General features: G+C 39.2%; 1 protein-coding gene across 1 annotated transcript in view; it reads right to left on the minus strand.

Moving 5' to 3' along the window:
• LOC122723332 overlaps nt 1-16,471 on the minus strand; it is a 74,686-nt gene extending 58,215 nt beyond the window's left edge. Inside the window, exons 1-8 of the mRNA XM_043955185.1 lie at nt 16,404-16,471; nt 15,441-15,588; nt 7,904-9,127; nt 7,198-7,444; nt 6,117-6,750; nt 5,212-5,984; nt 4,924-5,058; nt 4,745-4,869 (exon numbers count right to left, since the gene is read on the minus strand). Of these exons, the coding sequence (XP_043811120.1) occupies nt 4,745-4,869; nt 4,924-5,058; nt 5,212-5,984; nt 6,117-6,750; nt 7,198-7,444; nt 7,904-9,127; nt 15,441-15,588; nt 16,404-16,471 (3,354 nt within the window). The remainder of the gene's footprint in view (nt 1-4,744; nt 4,870-4,923; nt 5,059-5,211; nt 5,985-6,116; nt 6,751-7,197; nt 7,445-7,903; nt 9,128-15,440; nt 15,589-16,403) is intronic.
• Nucleotides 16,472-23,451: the final 6,980 nt, after the last annotated feature.

Here is a 23,451-nt window from a genome sequence, read left to right on the forward strand (position 1 = left end):
CTTAATGATAAGAGACAGTTCCGGACTGATGGTGCTGCTTCTGAAACGAACACCCTCAATGGTATCCACACAAACATTTCCGTATAGAGTGCTAGCTCTCTCAACGGATGGATAAGCTATGTGCTCCCCAATCTGCAATCCAGAAAAACGATTACTCCAAAAGCCTTACTCCTGCGATTAAAAGAAGGTCTTTAATTCATTTTCCAGTCCTTTTGTTTTCTCACACTTCTTTTTATAAAAGAGTTGTGTTCATAACCAACTATCACAATCTCGCAGATATTCGAATATTAATAGCAGTTGTCGAAGCCGTAAAAAATAATCCTATTATCAATTAACAAAAATAATTTGTAGATAGTGGTAATAGGGTCGAACCACAGGGATTTGACACTAAGGACTCTCCTAACTATGACTTGGGCAAATAAAAGTAAGATAAAAAAAGGATTTTATTTTAGATGATGGTAGACTAAAATTAAACTAAGTAAAAGAAAGCAATAATTAAAAAGATGAGTAATTCAATGGGAAAAGGACTCTAGTTGAAGCATGGATCCATTTCAGTTTTAGAATTGATCATTAATTCTTTGATACTCCTATTTATTTCAATAAATTAGTTTAGGTTATGGAAGACGCTTCTCACAACCAAATTTCTCCTTAGTTTTAGTTTGATTAGGAAACGTTCGCTAATCAAATACTAGTTAATAAGTTGCCAAGGAACGTCCTTGGGGTTTTTTACTTTTCAACTGTTAACTGCATTAAGACATAGAGAAACCTAATTCTGACCTTGCAAACCGCGTGGTCAAGTTTGGATCATTCAACCAATTGTGCTTGTGTTTAAATAATCTAAACAATTATGAACCCAAATTATTCAAACTAACAATATATTACTCATGCAATTAAAAGCAACAATGTAACGACCCGAAAATCGGACCGCTACCGGCGCTAGGATCCGGGTCGGCTTAAGGCCGCCAAGACCCGTAGCAAGCCTGACTTACAACCTGAAAACCTGCTTAATCCCATACATGATCAACAACATACATAAAAAATTTAAAACTTTTCTTTCACTCATAAGCCAAACTCAACCTGCACAAGCACTGAACATACTCATAATCATAATCATGACCCCTCTGTGGGATCTCAACAATGCCCCAATGGGCAATACATCATAAGATGAGTTGGCTTTCCTGAATATTATAAAACGTTTATGATCATGTACAAAAGGATACCTCATACACAATGTCAAGCACAATATCTAATCCTCAATATCATTACATGACTGAAACTGTACTGTTACATAACATTAATACATCTATCATGTCCACACTATCTATTACATATACCAGACTTCATTACTCTTGTAAACTTCCTAGTCTACCCTGTACCTGCAATCCTGGGGAAATTGGGAGAGGGGTGAGCTACTAGAGCCCAGTGAGCAGAATAATAAAAACATTTAAATCATATGGATCATGGAATGCATCACATCACAGCTAATCACATCAAGGATGAACCTGTCACCAATAGCCCTCTACATGGTCCAACTGTGCCAGAACGTAGAATGGGTCCTGGTCTTTCCCTTACATATCATAACATAACAGTGTCCAACTGTGCCAGAACGTAGAATGGGTCCTGGTCTTTCCCTTACATGGTGCCAGCGAACGTAGAATGGGTCCCACTGGTCTTACATTCCGTACCGTACATATCACATCATCGTATCATAGATCGAGGGCTATGGATCATCCAACATTCATCCACATCAACATTTAACATATGCAATGCAACATATTCGTGAATTCTAATGCAAGCAACCTAATTCATCACATGGCATTCATGATGCGTGAAACATGCTGAAAAGTCCATTATTTGCTTTAAAACATAATAAGATATTCCACTCACCTCTGGATAGCTCTGACCAGACACTGGGGCAACAGACTCACTGCTGGGGTCCTCGGTTCCTCGGGTCCGAACCTCTTGAAGATCGAGGGTGGAGGCGATCTAACTTGGAGTTGGAAGAGATTTGAGTTCTTGAACCTCAAAACTCCAAAACTTGCTCAAAACTCAGAAATCTTGGCCGGAAATGGGGAAAAAGCTCGCCCGTTTTCGGCTAAGGGACCCTTTTATAGTGGCTGGCCAGGCCACGTTCGGGGGCCGAACGTGCCTCCGCATGCATGCCATGTTCGGCGGCCAAACTTGAGGTTCGGCGGCCGAACCTGGACTTCCCTCACTTATGCTTTCGGGGGCCTAAAGGTGCTCCCGAAGGCATGCATGTCCGGCGGCCGAACTTGAGGTTCGGCGGCCGAACCTGAGTTTTCCTCCAAGATTATTTTTATGCAAAAACTCATTTCCATTTTACTTAAAACCATGAAATACCTTAAAACATTTTATGAAAACATGTTTCTACCCTACTAGAGGCTTCCGACATCCGAGATTCCACCGGACGGTAGGAATTCCGATACCGGAGTCTAGCCGGGTATTACAAACAAGCCTTAATTGATTCTAAAAGCAAGGCAATAATAACATGGAGATCAAGTTGTATAAATATTGAAAAATAGAAGTTTAACAATGGAGTTTTAAATCTCCCGATTCATCATAAACTGAAATTTCTCCACTTCAACTAGAGACGAAAATGCTTAGCCGCTATACTCACAGCCACCAAAACGCTCCGATTCTCACATGCAACAGCTCACAAACATCTCAAAATAACTTAAGGAGTCTCTAAGCAACTAGAAGGCCCCAAATAAAACATGCAAACACTTATAGAACCTCGACAATTAAATTCAAAGCAAAAAAGGGAAAGAAAACATAACTTAACATGCATTTCTCAAAACCTTTAAAACACCTATAATACTTGTTGAAAACCCTTAGAAATTAGAAGAAAGGCAAGGATTTGAACTTACCTCTTGGAGACACAATGGTGACAGTAACTAAGACTTGGAGAAGAGGGAAATTAATCTCCGAAGGTGTCCAAAGGTTAAAACTTGAAATTCAAACTCAAAACTTCAAAAATCAAAGGGAAAGCTCATGAATTCTCTAAGAGATTTGAAAAATTCTTAGCAAAAATATCAAGGAATCATAGTTCTACCTCTGCCCGGAAGAAGAGAGAAGAATTTCTCCTAAAATCAAGCTGAGACCCTTTTATAACTGGGTCTGCTAGCTAATATTCGGCGGCCCAATATGGTAGGTTCGACGACCAAACCTTGAAGACGCAAAAACCATTTTTTTTGAACACATTTTAGAAATGCTTCAGATTCATTGTACAGAAACTCTATTTTCCCTTCTAAAGATTTCAGCTTCGAGATTCCAGATTCCAACAGAGATTCCATCGGAAAGTTAGAATCCCAACACTGGAGTTTAGTCGGGTATTACGTTCTTCCCCCCTTAAGAATATTCGTCCTCGAATGTTCAACCAAACAAGCAAAACAAAAGCATACACATCAAGAAGACACATAAAACCATTTAATGACTTACTTCAAAAGAGATTAGGATACTGCTTAAGCATCGACTCTTGGGTCTCCCAGGTGCACTCTTCCATATTGTGGTGATTCCATAAAACTTTCACCATTGCGATTTCCTTGTTCCTCAGCTTTCTGATCTGTGTGTCTATGATCCGTACTGGCTGCTCAACATAGGTGATATCTTCTAGGATCTCTATATCAGGCTCACTAAGAACCTTGCCCGGATCTGACATAAATTTTCGTAACATAGAAACATGAAAAATCGGATGGATTCTCTCCATGAAAGCAAGCAAATCTAACTTGTAAGATACATTTCCAATCTTTTGCAATATTTAAAAGGGTCTGATGTATCTTAAAGCTAGTTTACCTTTCTTTCCAAATCGAATGATCCCTTTCATAGGAGACACCTTAAGCAATACCATATCTCCCTCCTGAAAGACAACTTGCTTTCTACAGATGTTTGCATAGCTCTTCTGCCTATTCACAGCAGTTCTGATTCTTTCTCTAATGATGGGCACCACCCTGTTAATGAACCAATTTTGGCCCTACTAAAGCCCTTTCTCCTACTTCTTCTTAACAAACAGGCGACTTGCACTTCCTCCCATATAAAGCTTCATAAGGAGCCATCCCAATGCTAGCATGGTAACTGTTATTGTAGGCAAACTGATGCGGAACCCCAGCCTATTAGAGACTGAAACGACACATACCCTAGTAAAAAGAACTTAATTCAGAAAATAATTCCCCAATCTAAAGCACCCTTAATTAACATGCAATTAAGAACACTTATAATGGATTGATTTCAAGAGCAGCAAGAATAAGAAACATACAAGTTAGTATCAAACCTTATTCGTCATGCAATGTCAAGAACCAAGATCTCTCTTAAGCTCTTAAAGAAGAATCGCATAAAGCAATTGTATTGAATAATTGATAATCTGTGTCTACAATAGAAAAATGGATGCTTTATATAGCCTAAATTAAGACCCATGATCTTTGCCACTTCCCACTACTATACATGGACCCATGATCTTTGCCACTACCCACAACTATGCATGGACCCATGATCTATGCCACTATCCACTCTAGGTAACCACCCACTACTGTTTAACTACCCACTACCAAATAACTACCCACTACTGGTTAACTACCAACTACTAAATGACTACCCACTATAAATACAGAATTTGAATTGTCAATAAGGACACATTTGGCCTAATTGACTTGGAATGGCCAGATTGTTCTTCAACTTCAAAATGAACTTGCAAAGCTTCAACATATTCCTTCATGAATCCTTGAAGTGCTTCCTTCAACCTCTTGGATCTCAGCCTTGTAATTGGTCCTTGAGGCAATGCTAGCTCATCATTTTTGGTGTTGTTGGTCGTGCTTACATCATCCCCTCCCTCTTGAAATGGATTCGTCCTCGAATCTGTACCAAAATCAAAAGGAGACAAATCAGAAACATTAAAGGTAGCACTTACACCAAACTCACCTGGCAGATCAATTATGTATGCATTGTCATTGATCCGTTTCAGCACTTGATATGGTCCATCCCCTCGTGCATCGAGTTTTGATTTCCTTTGAGATGGAAACCTTTCCTTTCGCATATGGATCCAAACCCAATCACCTGGTTTGAATACAACTTTCTTGCGACCCTTATTGGCCTGTTTCTCATATATGCTGTTACGCTTCTCAATATGCTCACGCGCTTTCACGTGAATTGATTTAACCATTTCAGCCTTCGCTTTTCCATCTAAATTAGACAACTCGTTCAAAGGTAAAGGCATTAAATCTAGTACAGTTAATGGATTAAAACCATACACAACCTCAAAAGGTGAATAACCAGTAGAAGAATGGACTGCTCGATTATAAGCAAATTCAACATATGGCAAACATTCTTCCCAAGTTTTCAAGTTCCTACCCACAATAGCACGAAGCATAGTTCCTAAAGTCCTATTAACAACTTCAGTTTGGCCATCTGTTTGTGGATGACAAGTAGTAGAAAATAAAAGTTTAGTACCCAATTTCCCCCACAAAATACGCCAGAAATGACTAAGGAACTTAGAATCTCTATCAGAAACAATAGTCCTAGGTATACCATGCAAACGGACTACTTCCCTGAAAAACAAATCAGCTATGTTCGTTGCATCATCAGTTTTATGACATGGAATAAAATGTGCCATCTTGCTAAAGCGATCTACAACAACAAACACTGAATCTCTACCTCTTTTTGTCCTAGGTAAACCTATCACAAAATCCATAGATATATCAGTCCAAGGTTCAGTAGGTACAGGCAAAGGAGTATACAACCCATGTGGCAAGGACTTAGATTTAGCCTGTTTACATGCAAAGCATTGAGCACAAATTTTCTCTACATATTTTCGCATGTTAGGCCAATAAAAGTGTTCATTCAACATGTCTAAAGTCTTTTGCACACCAAAATGTCCCATTAATCCTCCTGAATGTGATTCTCTAACAAGCAACTCACGCACTGAACAATTAGGTATGCATATTTGTTTCCCCCTAAAAAGAAACCCATCATGCAAATAAAACGTTTTAAATGCCCCATGTTCACATGCCTTAAATACATCTGAAAAATCAGTATCATTCTCATACATATCTTTCAAATGCTCAAATCCTAACAACTTAGAACTAAGCATGGAAGTCAATGCATAACGTCTAGATAATGCATCGGCAATCACATTCTCTTTACCTTGCTTGTATTTAATCACATAAGGAAAGATTTCGAGATATTCAACCCACTTACCATGCCGCTTGTTCAACTTCCCTTGTCCCTTCAAGTGTTTGAGAGACTGATGGTCGGTATGAATCACAAACTCATTAGGCAGCAAGTAGTGTTCCCAAACTTCAAGAGCCCTAATCAGTGCATAGAACTCTTTGTCATAGGTGGAATAGTTCAATTGTGCGCCACCTAACTTCTCACTAAAATATGCTATGGGTCGGCCTTCCTGCATAAGAACAGCACCAATACCAATCCCAGAAGCATCACATTCAATTTCAAAGGTTTTAGAAAAATCAGGTAACCTTAAAACAGGAGCGGTAGTAAGTTTTTCTTTCAATGTGTTAAATGCAAGTTCCTGTTCTTTACCCCACTTAAACCCAACAGCCTTTTTAATAATCTCATTTAGAGGTGCAGCAATAGTGCTGAAATCTCTAACAAACCTCCTATAGAAGCTTGCCAATCCATGAAAGGATCTCACCTCATTAGCATTCTTAGGTGTAGGCCATTCTTGGATAGCCTTAACCTTTTCAGTATCTACCTCAACTCCACGTGAACTAATAATAAATCCTAGGAATATGACACTATCAGTACAAAATGTGCATTTCTTAAGATTACCATACAGTTCATATTCACGCAACTTCTGTAAAACAAGTTCAACATGCCTAATGTGGTCATCCATGTTTCGGCTATAAATCAATATATCATCAAAATACACAACCACAAACTTACCTAGGTAATCACGCAAAACATGGTTCATTAATCTCATAAATGTGCTAGGTGCATTAGTTAAGCCAAAAGGCATGACTAACCATTCGTATAAACCATATTTTGTCTTAAAGGCAGTTTTCCACTCATCACCTAACTTCATCCTAATTTGATGATAACCGCTTTTCAAATCAATTTTTGTAAAGAAAACAGCACCACATAATTCTTCAAGCATATCATCTAATCTAGGAATAGGATGGCGATACTTTACAGTGATTTTGTTGATCGCACGACAATCAACACACATGCGCATTGTTCCATCTTTCTTTAGAACCAACAAAACAGGTACTGCGCATGGACGAAGGCTCTCCCTGATATGTCCCTTAGCTAGCAACTCATCAACTTGCTTTTGCAATTCCTTCGTCTCCTCAGGATTGCTACGGTAAGCTGGACGGTTTGGAATCTGAGCTCCAGGAACAAAATCGATTTGATGTTCTATTCCCCTAATGGGTGGCAACCCAGATGGCACCTCCTCAGGAAATACATCCGCAAACTCCTGCAATAACTTAGAAAAAGAACTAGGCAATTCAACAGTAGGGTTAGTCTCAATCATAAAATTGGAACTAAAACACAATATAATCAAAGCTCTCTTCTCTAAGTATGCTTTCTTCAGCTCTCTCTCTTTACAATAAAAGGAAGACTTGCTGAATTCTTCACTCTTCTCACTCAGCTCTCCTTTTACCTCCACACTCACTAACGTTTTCTCTCCTGCACATCTCTCATTTTTATCCTTTCCCGTGCAGTCACTCTCCTTTGGGCCATTCGAAACTTTCATTTTACTGCTGGCCTCTTTTCCCTCATTCTTTTTACTTGTCTCACCTCCCTTACCCAATTTAGCAGATTGTTGTAATTTCACTTGATCTGCATATACATCTTTAGGAGATAATGGTACAAGTATATGTTTTACACCGAGGAACGTAAAAGAAAACCTATTACTATACCCATCATGAATGACACGCCTATCAAATTGCCATGGTCTACCTAACAAAATGTGTCCAGCCTGCATGGGTACAATATCACAAGTAACCTCATCTACATATTTTCCAATAGAAAATGACACTTTACATTGCTTGGTTACCTTTGCCTCGCCGCTATCATTCAACCACTGAAGTCTGTAAGGATTAGGGTGTTTAATAGTTTCTAGTCCTAATTTATCAACTAAAATAGTACTAGCACAATTAACTTGACTACCCGAATCTATTATCATGCTACAGACTTTACCACCAACCAAACAACGAGTGTGAAAGATGTTTTCACGCTGTTCAAGTCCCTCTTCTTTAATAGAAACATTTAAAGTACGCAATATCACTAAGGACTCTCCTTGAACAGGATACTCTTCTATCTCTACATCAGAACAATCTTCTAAAGGTGGTACTTCATCAGAATCAGAATCACTTTCGGAGACTATCTCATCTCCCCTCACTACCATAGCACGTTTATTAGCACACTCATTGGCATAATGCCCACGCCCTTTACATTTAAAGCACTGAATATCTCTAGTTCTATTTGATTTAGGGGCTGGTTCATTTTTACCATGAGAGTTGGATGTTTCTTTGGAAGGTAACATGCCTTTTTGAGTTGAAGACTTTTCAAACCTTTTAGGATCAGGCTTGGTGTTCCATTTGGAACCCCATTTGCTGTTGGAGTTTTGAGTAGCCCTGTTGCTCCCCCATCTATTTCGGCCTCTTTGTCTTTCCACCTTAATTGCAATGTTCACCAAGTCTTCCAAATCAACATATGGTTGCAAATCAACCACATCAGCAATCTCCTTGTTTAGACCACCAAAGAAACGAGCCATAGTCTGGTCTTCCTCCTCCACTATGTTTGCTTTGATCAGGAGCAACTCCATCTCCTTATGATACTCATCAACAGACTTTGATCCCTGAGTTAATCTTTGCAATTGATGATGGAGATCTCTATGGTAATAAGTAGGCACATATTTCTTCCTCATGATTCGCTTCATCTCATCCCAACTAGCAATGGGTAACTCTCCATTCCTTCTCCTAGATTTCACAAGCTCATCCCACCATATTAGTGCATAATCTGAAAACTCAAGGGCAGCAAGTTTTACCTTTTTATCATCGGAATAGTTTTGACAGTTAAAAACCATCTCCACTTTACGCTCCCACTCTAAATAGGCATCAACATCAGCCTTACCATTGAAGCTTGGAATCTTCATCTTTATGGAATTCATACTGTTATCTACATATGGTACACGATCATTGAACCTTCTGGCTCGGACAGGGGCTGATTGTGCCTCATTTTCCTCATCATAGGATGGATCGTGTGTATCATCATCCCTCTGAATGGACTTGCCCTTTGAAGATCTAAGGTTGTCCTCAAGGTTATCCATTCTCGAATTTAGCTTCTGAAAGCTATCCATGAAAGCTTTATATATATCTTTAAGATCAAATGTAGGGTCAGAAGTATCACCAGTATTATGCCCAGACATTATAGAAAAAAATTCACAATTCTCTCAACTCACGTGTTTAATTTTCAAGCACTCACTTGGTATCTCAAAAGTGCACTTCAGAATAAGGACTCAATAAGCCAAGCTTGTATGATTCAAATAATAAGGAAAGCAAGGAAAGACCTAAGAAGAAAAGATAGGAAACAACACTAGATGCAAACTGACCAAAATGAACAAATAGATTGATTTAGCACACAAAAGTTAAATTTCGTGTACTAAGTGTAATTAGACGTTCAACAATGTGCAATTTGTCAAACTAAATGTAAGGAACCAACAGACAGGAAGACACCAAATTGACAAACTAAGAATCAAAAATTGACAAGACGGATGTGCTTAACACGAAGTTTTCCCTAAGCATGCAATCCTAGGTTAACTGATATTAATATTGACTCAACAAAATTAATTCAAAGCAAGCAAACAAAATAGACACTTAAAACAGCAAGTATTAAGTACAACTGTTTTGTGAAAATACTACCCAAATTTGTCCTAAACCTACCCCAAACATGTATTTCGAATTCCAAGCCCAGAAATATGTTCAAGGTATATGAAATATGATTTATATCAGTAGATATCAATCAGGATGAAGTTTGAACAAATGAACCAAAGTGGCAGAAATTCTTTTTTTTTTTCTTTTTTTTTTCTTCTTGTTTTGATTTTTTTTTTTTTTTATGGACATAGGTAAAACACTGGAAATACTATTCTAAGAGTATTAGAATGACAGCATATGAATTAGGGCAGAAAGCATAAACCAAATCACTAAAGATAGTAATTCAGCCTAAACAAGAATTTAGGGTAAAATTTGATTTGAACAACAACCAAACAATGTATTCGGCTCTAATAGGTATCCCAAACCAGATTTCCAAAGTGATATATTCAGCCAATAATGGACAAAATTGAATGCAAAGACGCAAAGGATAGTTAAGAAATTATTACTAAGCCTGGCTCTGATACCAATTGATGCAGAACCCCAGCCTATTAGAGACTGAAACGACACATACCCTAGTAAAAAGAACTTAATTCAGAAAATAATTCCCCAATCTAAAGCACCCTTAATTAACATGCAATTAAGAACACTTATAATGGATTGATTTCAAGAGCAGCAAGAATAAGAAACATACAAGTTAGTATCAAACCTTATTCGTCATGCAATGTCAAGAACCAAGATCTCTCTTAAGCTCTCAAAGAAGAATCGCATAAAGCAATTGTATTGAATAATTGATAATATGTGTCTACAATAGAAAAATGGATGCTTTATATAGCCTAAATTAAGACCCATGATCTTTGCCACTTCCCACTACTATACATGGACCCATGATCTTTGCCACTACCCACAACTATGCATGGACCCATGATCTATGCCACTATCCACTCTAGGTAACCACCCACTACTGTTTAACTACCCACTACCAAATAACTACCCACTACTGGTTAACTACCAACTACTAAATGACTACCCACTATAAATACAGAATTTGAATTGTCAATAAGGACACATTTGGCCTAATTGACTTGGAATGGCCAGATTGTTCTTCAACTTCAAAATGAACTTGCAAAGCTTCAACATATTCCTTCATGAATCCTTGAAGTGCTTCCTTCAACCTCTTGGATCTCAGCCTTGTAATTGGTCCTTGAGGCAATGCTAGCTCATCATTTTTGGTGTTGTTGGTCGTGCTTACATCACAAACTCCACCAATGGTAGGTGTTGCCTCCAAGAACCACCAAAATTTAGCACACTTATCCTTAACATGTCATGTCATCTATGGTTTGAATGGTCCGTTCTGACTGTCAATCAGTCTGTGGGTAGAAAGCAGTGCTAAAGTCTAGCCTCGTGCCCATAGAATTTTGCAGACTCTACCAAAATCTAGAGGTAAATTGGGATTCCCTATTTGACACTAAAGAAATTGGAGCCCTATGCAGTCTGATGATTTCTTCCATGTAGATCTGTGCCAATTTGTCCACAGAATAATTACTCCTGATAGGAATAAAGTGAGCAGATTTGCTCAATCTGTCCACTATTACTCATATCGAGTCGTGTTTGTTGGATGTTACTGGTAACCCCACTACAAAATCTATTACCACATTTTTCCATTTTCATTCTGGAATCGGTAGTGGGTTGAGCATTCCAGTTGGCTTCTGATGTTCTAGTTTCACCCTTTGACATACTTCACATGCAGTTGCAAACTAAGCCACTTCTCTTTTCATAGAAGGCCACCAATACACTTTCTTTAGATCCTGGTACATTTTGGTGGCTCTAGAGTGAACACTGTACCTAACATTATGAGCCTCTCTCATAATGTCTCCTTTCAAGCCTATGTCATCTGGTATATATAATTTATTCCCATAATGGAGAATCCCTCTGTTTTCAAACCTGAAATTACCATTCTTACCTTGCTGAACTGCTCCTGCTATTTGCACCAACTCTAGATTCTCGTATTGTTTTTGTGCCACTTATTCCAATAACACTAGCATCACTTTAGTCTCTTATCACTAGTCTCCTTTCCACTAAGATATGGGACAAACTGCCAAATGATTTTCGGCTAAGAGCATCTGCTACTATATTTTTTTACTCGGATGATACTAGATTTTGCAATCATAATCACTAAGCAATTCTACCCATCTCCTTTGCATCAAGTTTAACTCTCTCTGACTCAAGATGTATTGCAAACTCTTATGATTTGTAAAGATCTCACACTTCACCCCATACAATCAGTGCCTGTTAGTGTATTTGCCCTAGGCCATTATCTTGGATCTTTTTGTATGTCATTTTGGTTATTAATAAAAGATGTTTTTTATCATTATTATTTGTTTGCATGTTACATAATAATGATTAACATCCCTAATTACTTATAATTATGGTGATAATAGTAAAATATGACTAGTATGATTATTGATTGATAATCATGAGATGATTATGTATATGTTGATTTAATTCAATAATCATAGATACTTATTAGAGAACAAAGTATTGGATGGACCCACATTGAGATCACTACATGGGCTATTGTCATAAGTGAATCTTAAGATAGTTATATTTTAATCCTTTGACTTGAGATTATTATAGTTTCCAACATAAGATAAGGATTGTTATGTTTTGACATAACCAAACATTATCTTTAATCGGATAACCATAAAAGTTATGATTGAGCATAATAGAAATTATGTAGAGGATATTGAACAATCAAGATAGAATTTATCCCTCTCTTTTAGAGAGGTATTTTCTGGACCCCTCGATAAGTGAGACTGAGAACTGCATGGTCGCGCTCAAATGAATTGATAGTGTGATCAATGTCATTTGGTTTTATCAGTCTACTTAGAGATCGAGAAATCATAAGTTTGAACATTATAAGTTTGACATTGACCATGACTTATGTTCAAACTAGATATCGTGTGACAAAGAGATTAATACATGTTCTGTTTATTAGGCTTTATTGGACTATTGATCCTCATATTAATTGGGTAGTCATAATATCTTACTAAAGGCCGCTTATAATTTATGGGCCTTGTGGGAGCCTATTGCCAATTAATGTGAGTCTATTGGGTCACACACAAAAGAACATTGTTGATGTGCTATGTCATATTAATGGGCTAAAAGCCCTTAGTATAATTAATAATAATAATGATGTTATTATTATTAATATTAATTATTTATTATTATAAGATAATAATATTTAAAAAATCTGCAGTCTATCTGTAATTGTTACTGATAAAGGATTTTTCCGTTTCCCGTTTTTTGTTTTTCATTTTCCTTTACAAAAAGGACTTATCACATAGATATTTGATCAAACATAAATTAGCCACATTTTTATTATTTTTATTACTGTTCAAATATGCATTTTTCTAGTTTAATTTATATTTTTATGATGTTTTTGCAGAAAATGAGAAAAATGAAAACTTGGAGAAAATTTGCAGAAAAAGCTAGAAAATCGATTTGGCTGAAGTGGTTTGGCCAAATCACTTGCAGAAAGCTAAAGCAGAAAACTGGAATCGACTTGCAGAAATGACTTGGGCAAGCGATTTGCCCAAATCAACTGACCCAATTGACTGTCTCCTGCGAATTTCAGCAGCGCGAGAAAAGAAGGAAATCAAGAATTCTAAAAGTGTTGGAGTCCTACCCTACTTCAAACACCACAAGACCAATCCTATGACAACTCCAAGAGCCACACCAAAGAAAATCTTTCACCAAAGGAGTTTTACTCATGATAATTCCTCACCTATAAAAAGGGACAACAACTGACGCGGAACCCTATGGCACAAGCCTCAAACCCACACGCACGAGTAGATATGGAATCAAAAGATTTGATAAACCCACCTCCTATGGCACCCCATACTTAGAGAAGTTGAAAAACCAATGATCGAAGGATTTAGATAAGAATCTAAAAAATGTCACAACCAAGAGTTGATAAGTTAGCCAAGATTCTTGGTGCAATTGATGAAAGTAAATCCTCATTCTCACTCAAAGCAATACACGCTAAAAGCATGAAAAGAATTCTGAAAATTTGGATTCAAAACTGCCTCTTACAAGTGTTTGTCATCCTTATATAGTAAGGAGAAAACAAATAAAACCCTAAGACACTCTTCTTAGGCTTAGCCAAACCGTAAGGCCCAAGCCCGATCACACACTAAAATAACACATCAAACACATAAGTATTAAAACATAAGCCCAAAACATGACCCAACACTCTAAAACTTAAAATATAAAATATGGCTAGAATACAAGCCCAAACAAAGCTAAAATAAAATAAGTGTTTAAATAATAAAACATAGTAAGCCTATCATAACAAAGCTGAATCTTCAAAAAATCCTTTCTTGATCTTCACTTTAGGCTTCCCTTTGTGTAGTTTTAGCCCATAGGTTTGATTAGGCTCCCTATGCCTATGATTGCAAATGTTGCACCAAATCTGTCCCATATGAATTGAAGCACACCCCAAATATATATGGATTATATGAATATGATTTTGAACTCCTTTTAGATCCATTTGAATGACATAAGTTTGCTCCACACCATTGTTAGAAATTTGCTCTATTGGATCCGTATCAGCAACACAACAGCTCCCTCTCTACTTTTCTTCTTTCTCTTTTTGTGTTTTTTTTTGTCCACCATGAGTGGCTAAACATCTTCTTCTCTAGTTGAAGTGGAGAAATTTCAGTTTATGATGAATTGAGAGATTTAAAACTCCATTGTTAAACTTCTATTTTTCAATATTTATGCAACTTGATCTCCATATTATTATTGCCTTGCTTTTAGAATCAATTAAGGCCTGTTGCTTTTAATTGTATGAGTAATATATTGTTAGTTTGAATAATTTGGGTCCGTAATTGCTTAGATTATTTAAACACAAGCACAATTGGTTGCATGATCTAAACTTGACCACGCGGTTGGCAAGGTCAGAATTAGGTTTCTCTATGTCTTAATACAGTTAACAGTTGAAAAGCAAAAAACTCCAAGGACGTTCCTTGGCAACTTGTTAACTAGTGTTTGATTAGCGAACGTTTCTTATTCAAACTATAACTAAGGAGGAATTTGGTTGTGAGAAGTGTCTTCCACAACCTAAACTAATTTATTGAAACAAATAGGAGTATCAAAGAATCAATGATCAATTCTAAAACTGAAATGGATCCATGCTTCAACTAGAGTTCTTTTCCCATTGAATTACTCATCTTTTTAATTATTGCTTTCTTTTACTTATTTTAATTTTAGTCTATCATCATCTAAAACAAAACCCTTTTTTTATTTTACTTTTATTTGTCCAAGTCATAGTTAGGAGAGTCCTTAGTTTCAAATCCATGTGGTTCGACCCTATTGCCACTATCTACAAATTATTTTTGTTGATTGATAATAGGATTATTTTTTACGACTTCGACAACCGCTATCAAAAATTGGCGCCGTTGTTGGGGATTTGATTTCAACTAACGTATTTTCCCTTTATGACCAAGGCTGGCTGTAAGAAACTCTTCTTTACGATCCGGAGATAGAACGCACTACCAAGAGCTTGAGAAAGCAAGCAAACTTGAGGAACCAAACCTCAAAACCATCTTCATCCGCAATAGCAACGAATCTGGTGTCTACTATTTGAACTGCTGCCGAGCCATCTGATAAAACTGCTACTGCCTCTGTTGAAGAATTTGTTGCACCAGCTGATACACCTACTGCTGCACCTGCTACTGCTGTACTTGAATTAGAAACAAGAACACAGACGACTACTTTTGAAAATCAAATAATGGCTGAACCACCTACTGCATATGAAGAAGTGGAAGTTGAAAACGTGCCCATCCGTGCACCACAACCACGAGAAAGGACAATTCGCAAGCTGGCTATACCAGCAGGAGATCAGGCACCCTTATGCATTGTGTATCCCCCATTGACAGCACCCTTTGAGTTGAAGATAGGCCTGATCCATCTCCTTCCCAAATTTAGAGGCCTAGAAAATAAGGATCCTCACAAGCACTTAAAGGAATTCCACATCATGTGCTCAACCATGAGACCTCAAGGTATTTTCGAAGAGCATGTTAAACTTAGAGCCTTCCCTTTTTCACTTGATGACTATGCCAAGGATTGGTTGTTCTACTTACCACCTGGATCCATCACATCATGGGCTGGTATGGTAAGAGCGTTCTTGAGCAAATTCTTTCCAACCTCAAAAGCCATTGGCATCCATCGAGAGATAAGTGGTATAAGGCAAAAGCATTCTGAAGGCTTGTATGAGTACTGGGAGAGGTTTAAAAGGTTGTACACAAGCTGCCCTCAACATGATATTTCTGACAAATCACTCATTAAATATTTCTATAGAGGTTTGCTACCTTCGGAAAGAAAATTTATTGATGCAGCATATGGAGGGTCAATTGAAGACAAGTCACTTCAAGCCATAAGGGACTTAATTTCTACCATGGCAGCAGCTTCACAGCAGTTTGGGGACCAAGAACAACTACCAAGAAGGGTAAACGAGGTGAGTGCATCCTCCTTAGCATCCCAAATCTCTAATCTCACCAATGTTGTCCGTAGCCTTGTTGTGGGTCAAGCCCAAAAAGTCCAGCAAATTCAGCAACCCAAGCCATATGGAATATGTGCAAACATAAACCACCCAACTGACCTATGTCCTTCCCTTCAAGAAGAGGACCAGCAAGTCAATGCAGTTGGAGGATTTAATGGGCAAAGAAGGTACGACCTTATTCTAACACCTACAACCCAGGTTGGAGGGACCACCCGAATTTTAGTTATGCAGGGGCCAATCAATATCCAAGCTATTAGCAAAGAAATCCAGCCCAAGTTGTACCTCAGAAATCCAATGCACCCCTTGAAGAGATCGTGAAGTCCTAAGCAAACACTGTACAAAATCTTGAGCAACAAATGGGTCAAATAGCCTCATCCGTAAGCAAGCTTGACTCACAAGGAAAGCTACCTTCCCAAATTGAAATAAATCCAAGGCAAAATGCTAGTGCCATTATATTAAGAAGTGGGAAAGTGCTCCAAGACATCAAGGCTGAGCAAATGCAGAAACAGGGTACTGAGGAGAAACTGCTAGAAGATGATCCAGGATGTCGATTTGCCCAAATCGCAGACCCAATCAGTGGACAAACTGAACTGCCTAGCAGAGGCGATTTGCCCAAATCTCCAGAGAAGGTAGAAGATTATTTGCCCAAATTGACGACCTAGGCAGAATCCAGCTCCAAACAGACCAAGACAAACCAGCAACCAGTGGAGAAATTTAAGGTACCTCCCCCCTTTCCAAGAAGATTTTCAAGATCCCAAAAAGAAAAAGTGGAAAGAGAAATACTTGAGACACTCCACTAGGTGGAAATCAACATACCTCTACTAGATGCTGTCAAACAAATATCGAGGTATGCCAAATTTCTCAAAGAGCTATGCACCAACCAATGGAAACTTGCTGAACGTGAAAAAGTAAGTGTAGGGGAGTGTGTCTCAGCTGTCATTCAAAGAAAAATTCCAGTTAAATGCAAGGATAGAGGAATGTTTGCCGTCTCATGCAAGATAGGCAACGTAGGGATAAAGAAGGCCATGTGTGACCTTGGGGCATCAATCAACATTATGCCACTTTCCATCTTTAACTTATTGAATGCAGGTACACTCAAGGGCACCAGCATAGTGATCCAGTTGGCTGATCGATCTGTTGTCTACCCCAAAGGAGTCCTAGAAGATGTGCTAGTACAAGTAGATCAGCTAGTCTTCCCAGCAGACTTTTATGTAATTGATATGGAGGAAGACAAAAGCAACACCACCTCGGACATCCTACTTGGACGACCATTCTTGAGCACAGCCGGGACCAAAATTGATGTGCATGATGGTACATTGACTATGAAATTTGAAGGGGAAGTAATCAATTTTAATGTTTATGATGCCATGAAATTCCCCAATGGTGTGTCTCCTGTTTATGGTCTTGATATTATTGATGATTTAAGTCAATAAATTTTTGATTTTGATCAAGATAATTTACTTAATGCTGGTTTATGCAGGCAAGAAGATATGGACAAAAAAACCAGCAGCACCAAGACAGTTGCAGGGGAGACAGCATGCTGCACCTTACTGACTGCAGATGATTTGACCAAATCATCAGAACAGGCAGATCCTGACTTGCCAAAATCACTGGAGCAGACAGACAGAACCAGGAATGATTTGACCAAATCACCAGGACAGGCAACAGTCAATCTTCCCAAATCAGTGAATCAATAGCAAGCACCAAATCAGATAGCAAGTGCACTAGATCTGAAACCTCTACCAGGGCACCTCAAATACGCCTACTTGGGGACTGGAAGAACACTACCAGTCATAGTGTCTAATCAGCTAAGCCAACAAGAAGAAGAAAGTCTCCTAGAGGTGTTGAGAAAATACAAGAAAGCAATAGGGTGGACCTTGGAGAACATAAAGGGCACCTCACCAGCAACATGCATGCATCGAATACTCATGGAAGAGGAGTGCAAACCTGTCCGTGAGGCCCAAAGAAGGCTGAACCCCCCAGTGATAGAAGTTGTGAAGAAGGAAATAGTAAAGCTTCTAGATTCTGAAGTCATCTACCCCATCTCTAATAGCAAATGGGTGAGTCCCATCCACGTAGTTCCAAAGAAGACTGGGATTACCATTGTCCCTAATTCTGAAGGAGAGCTAGTACCCACTCGTGTGCAAAATGGGTGGAGAGTATGCATGGATTATAGGAAGCTCAATGCAACCACAAGGAAGGACCACTTTCCCTTGCCCTTCATGGACCAAATGCTTGAGAGACTTGTAGGAAAAAGCCACTACTGCTGTCTAGATGAATATTCGGGATTCTATCAAATCCCTGTTGCACCTGAATATCAAGAAAAAACCACTTTCACCTGTCCATTTGGTACCTTCGCATTTAGGAGGATGCCCTTCGGCCTTTGCAACGCGCCAGCCACCTTCCAACGGTGCATGATGAGTATTTTTCCTGACTATGTGGAGAAGATTATTGAAGTCTTCATGGATGATTTCACGGTGTATGGCAACTCTTTCAATGAATGCCTTGTCAACTTGGAGAAGATACTTCAAAGATGCTTAGAGACAAATCTGGTCTTGAACTACGAGAAGTGTCACTTCATGGTCAACCACGGTCTAATCCTAGGCCACATTGTTTCAGCAAAAGGGATAGAGGTGGACAAGGCCAAAGTGGATACTATCAAGAGCCTACCATATCCAACTAGCATTCGGGAGATTTGCTCTTTCCTTGGCCATGCTGGTTTCTACCGGAGGTTCATCAAAGATTTTTCCAAGATAACTCAGCCATTGTGCAGGCTGCTTCAACAGGACGTGCCATTTGACTTTGATGAAAGCTACAGAACAGCCTTCGATTTAATCAAGTCACTGCTGGTCACTTCCCCAGTCATCCAGCCTCCTGACTGGACCTTTCCATTTGAGATCATGTGCAACGCCAGCAACTTTGCTGTAGGTGCAGTATTGGGACAACGCATAGGTAACTCTCCTCATGTCATTCACTATGCCTCACACACCTTAGATGCAACACAATGTAATTACTCCACGATAGAAAAAGAGTTGCTGGTCGTAGTGTTTGCATTGGAGAAATTTCGGTCCTATCTACTTGGGACAAAGGTGATTGTCTATTCAGATCATGCTGCATTGAGGTACTTGATCAAGAAAAAGGAGATAAAACCAAGGTTGGTATGATGGATACTGCTGTTACAAGAGTTTGATTTAGAAATCTGTGACAAGAAGGGGAAGGAGAACCTTGTAGCTGACCACCTCAGCCGAATACCTTCAGAAAATGGAGACATGCCCCCATCAATGAAACCTTCCCTGATGAGTACCTATTTGCTACCCAAGAAGAGGAACCGTGGTATGCTGATATAGTAAACTACCTCGCTACAGGTGATTTACCTTCTAATATGGCCAAATACATGAGAGGCAAGATAAAGAAAGATGCAAGGTATTATGTGTGGGATGAACCCTACCCATGGAAGCATTGTGCAGACCAAGTGATACGAAGATCCATCCCGAATCAAGAAATTTCTTCAATCTTAGCCTTCTACCACTCATACGGTTGTGGAGGACATTTTGGTCCACGCAAGACAGCCCAAAAAATCCTTGAATGTGGGTTATATTGGCCTAACATATTTTAAGATACTTATCTATTTTGTAGGTCATGTGCAAGATGCCAACCAATGGGAAACCTTAGCAACCGAAGTGAAATGCCACAAACACCCATCATGGTTTGTGAAATCTTTGACATATAGGGCATAGACCTCATGGGACCATTCCCACCATCCTTTGGCAACACCTACATACTGCTGGCCGTAGACTATGTGTCCAAGTGGATAGAGGCCAAAGCAACAAGGACTGATGATGCAAAGGTAGTAGTTGACTTTGTGAAAACCCACATCTTCTCTAGATTCAGTTTGCCCAAAGCCATAATTAGTGATCGAGGCACTCATTTCTGCAACAAGGTAGTGGAAACCCTCCTTAAAAAACACCATGTTGTCCATAGAACATCCACTACCTATCACCCTCAAACAAATGGGTTGGCCGAAGTATCAAATAGAGAGATCAAGTCCATCCTCGAGAAGACAGTTCCCCCAAATCGCAAGGATTGGAGTGTGCACCTCAATGATGCCTTGTGGACCTACAGAACAGCTTACAAAACACCCATAGGTATGTCTCCATATAGGCTGATCTATGGAAAGGCCTGCCATCTACCCGTAGAACTTGAACACAAAGCCTATTGGGCTATCAAAAGATGTAATCTTGATGAGAAGGAAACCGGAGCCTACAGAAAATTGCAACTTCAAGAACTAGAGGAAATTCGGCGTGATGCATATGAAGCTTCATGGGACTATAAAGCCAAGACCAAAGCCTCCCATGATAAACATATCTTCAGAAAATAATTTCAGGTTGGTGATAAGGTCTTGCTTTTTGACTCATGATTTAAATTATTCCCAGGCGGTCTAGGTGGATTGGGCCATTCTTAGTGGAGCACATCTATCCACATGGGGCTGTGGACATACGCAGTCCAAAAACAGGCAAGATTTTCAAGGTTAATGGGCACCGTTTGAAGCACTTCTATGAAGGATTTACTGTGCACCTTGTGGAGGAGGTACCCTTGGACGTCCCTTCCCCAACCTGCTGATCAAGGCAAGGCAGTCCAGCCCACGACAGAAAACCAGAGCGTTACTGGGAGGCAACCCAGCTGAAGCGATTTGCCCAAATCACAAGTGATCGGGGTAGGTTATTTTCCCAAATTGACAGGCCAAATCGACAGGACTCGACCATCAACAGAAAAGGCATGACCATGGCCAATCAAGCAATTACATCCAGGATATGATTTGGCCAAGTGATTTGCCCAAATCACTGACGTAATCACCCTGCCGAGAAGCCAGAAACTCAGCATTTAATGATCAGGGCAGTTCAACTTCCCCAAATCACTTTAAATAGTTTTCTTTCCTTTTCCTTTTTCCTCATGCTATTTCTTTTTTCTTCATCTCTTCCTTCTTCCTCAAGTTTCCCCCACCGACGACGTCAAGAACCATGGCCAGAACTAAGAAAGTAGCCACCGGCGGCCTCGGCATGTGGAGGAAGTGAGGGATGCCCATGCCCATACGCATTCCCACTGACAGTGACGAGGAGGCCATGAACAACCCTCCTCCCATCGTCGACGACGTCGACACAGGGATAGCCGAGGGAGCAGCGACCAGAAATATCAAAAGACCGGACGTCTAGACCTACCGCCGATGAACGAGGGCATCGATGATTGCCCCACCACCTGCCACATAGATAGTCGCGATAGACACCCCTGGAGACACAATGCTTCCAGAAGCCACCCCTTCCACTAGCCATGGACAAAAACGGCCAATGTTGCCTTCATCATCACCCCCGCCGAGCCCAAAGCGACAAACAGAAGACCCCATTTGTTCACCTGACATATCTCTAGTGAGCCACGACGAAGGCAATTTGCCCAGGGACCTGCCTAAACCAGCAAACCCAGACCATGTGACAAAGGCGCTGACTTTCAATAAGCCATCTGAATGCTCTAGGTTGGACAGGGTCTCTTCTCTGCCTACCACCCAGGGCCTATAATACCACGCCATGAGCATGTGTTCAGGAAGAAGACAGCCAATCAGCCAACAACCTCTCAGCTGCCTGCTCCACCAGAGACACCACAGCATGTAGCAGAGGAGGCACCTGCTGAGGCACCACAGTAGGCAGCAGAGAAGGCACCTCTAGAGGCACCACAGCAGGCAGCAGATGCGATACCTAACGAAGCACCTCAAGACCAGACAGTAGAGGCTCGTCTCAACAGAATCAAAGACAGAATGCAGCATATGGAGCACCTTCTCCAACTGCTGGTGGACAATTTTCTGCCCATAGACCATGACAGCCAGTGATTTGGCCGAGTGATTTGCCCAAATCACTTACCAAATCACCCACAGGCCAGGAAGTCCCTTTCTCTCTTAATTTTTCTTTATATGTTTTACATTGAGGACAATGTTTAGACTAGGTGTGGGGGTACTGGGGAAGATTTTTACACTATCCTTTGCTATCTTTTTACCTCTTTTTTATATCTTTATACCCTGTTACACACACTAAAATTTTTTTTTCACACACATTTCTTTTTGCACATGCACATACACACAGATTTTGATTTCACCTTTGCTCTACTCAGCATAGATGACAAAGTTAAAAGAGCTCCCCATCTCATGACCCCATTAATTTTCCAACCCTTTAAGCCTGAATTGAATCATTTGCAGTGGGTTACCTTCACTTAGGGAGTTTTTCTCTTTAATTGAATCTTTAAACTTGCTGTGGTCAAGAAAAATAAAATCTAAAAATGCATGTAAAAAGAAATAAAGCTAAGTGCAACACTCTGGAGCTGATTTTCCCAAACAATTATGAAGAGAAAAAAGAAAAAGGAGAAACTCAGTGACTCGCCATTGTCGAAGCCGGTCAAAAATAACCTTTCCGGTTATCAACAATTTTACAATTGCAGATAGTGGTGAAAGGATCGAATCCACAGGGAATTGAGAACTTACCTATTTTCCTTATCAAGACCAATAAAATAAACTGAAACAAAAATAAACTGAAAAAGAAATAAACTGAAACGAGATAAATGGAAAGCAAAATAAATTGAAAGCAAAATAAACTGAAAGCAAAATAAACTGAAAGCAAAATAAACTGAAAGCAAAATAAACTGAAAGCAAAATAAACTGAAACGAGATAAAACTGAAAACGAGATAAACTGAAAGCGGAATAAAAATAAATTGCAGTAAAAGTAAAATGGGGGTTTGAGATTGATTTGATTAACAAACTACTGAAAGTAATTAAAATAAGTGAATAATAAAATAAAAGAGAAATAAATAATAAGAAAGCTTTAGTTGAAGAATTGGATCCACTTCAGTTGTTGGGATTGATCATTGACACTTAGTTTCTTTTGATTGATTCAATAGATTAGTTATGGAGATGGAAGACGCTTCTCACCACCATGTCTCTCCTTATGATTAAACCAATTAGGGAACGTCCTCTAATTAATTACTAATTAACAAATTGCTAAGGAACG

Source organism: Manihot esculenta, chromosome 1, assembly GCF_001659605.2.
Source record: "Manihot esculenta cultivar AM560-2 chromosome 1, M.esculenta_v8, whole genome shotgun sequence".
NCBI lineage: Eukaryota > Viridiplantae > Streptophyta > Magnoliopsida > Malpighiales > Euphorbiaceae > Manihot > Manihot esculenta.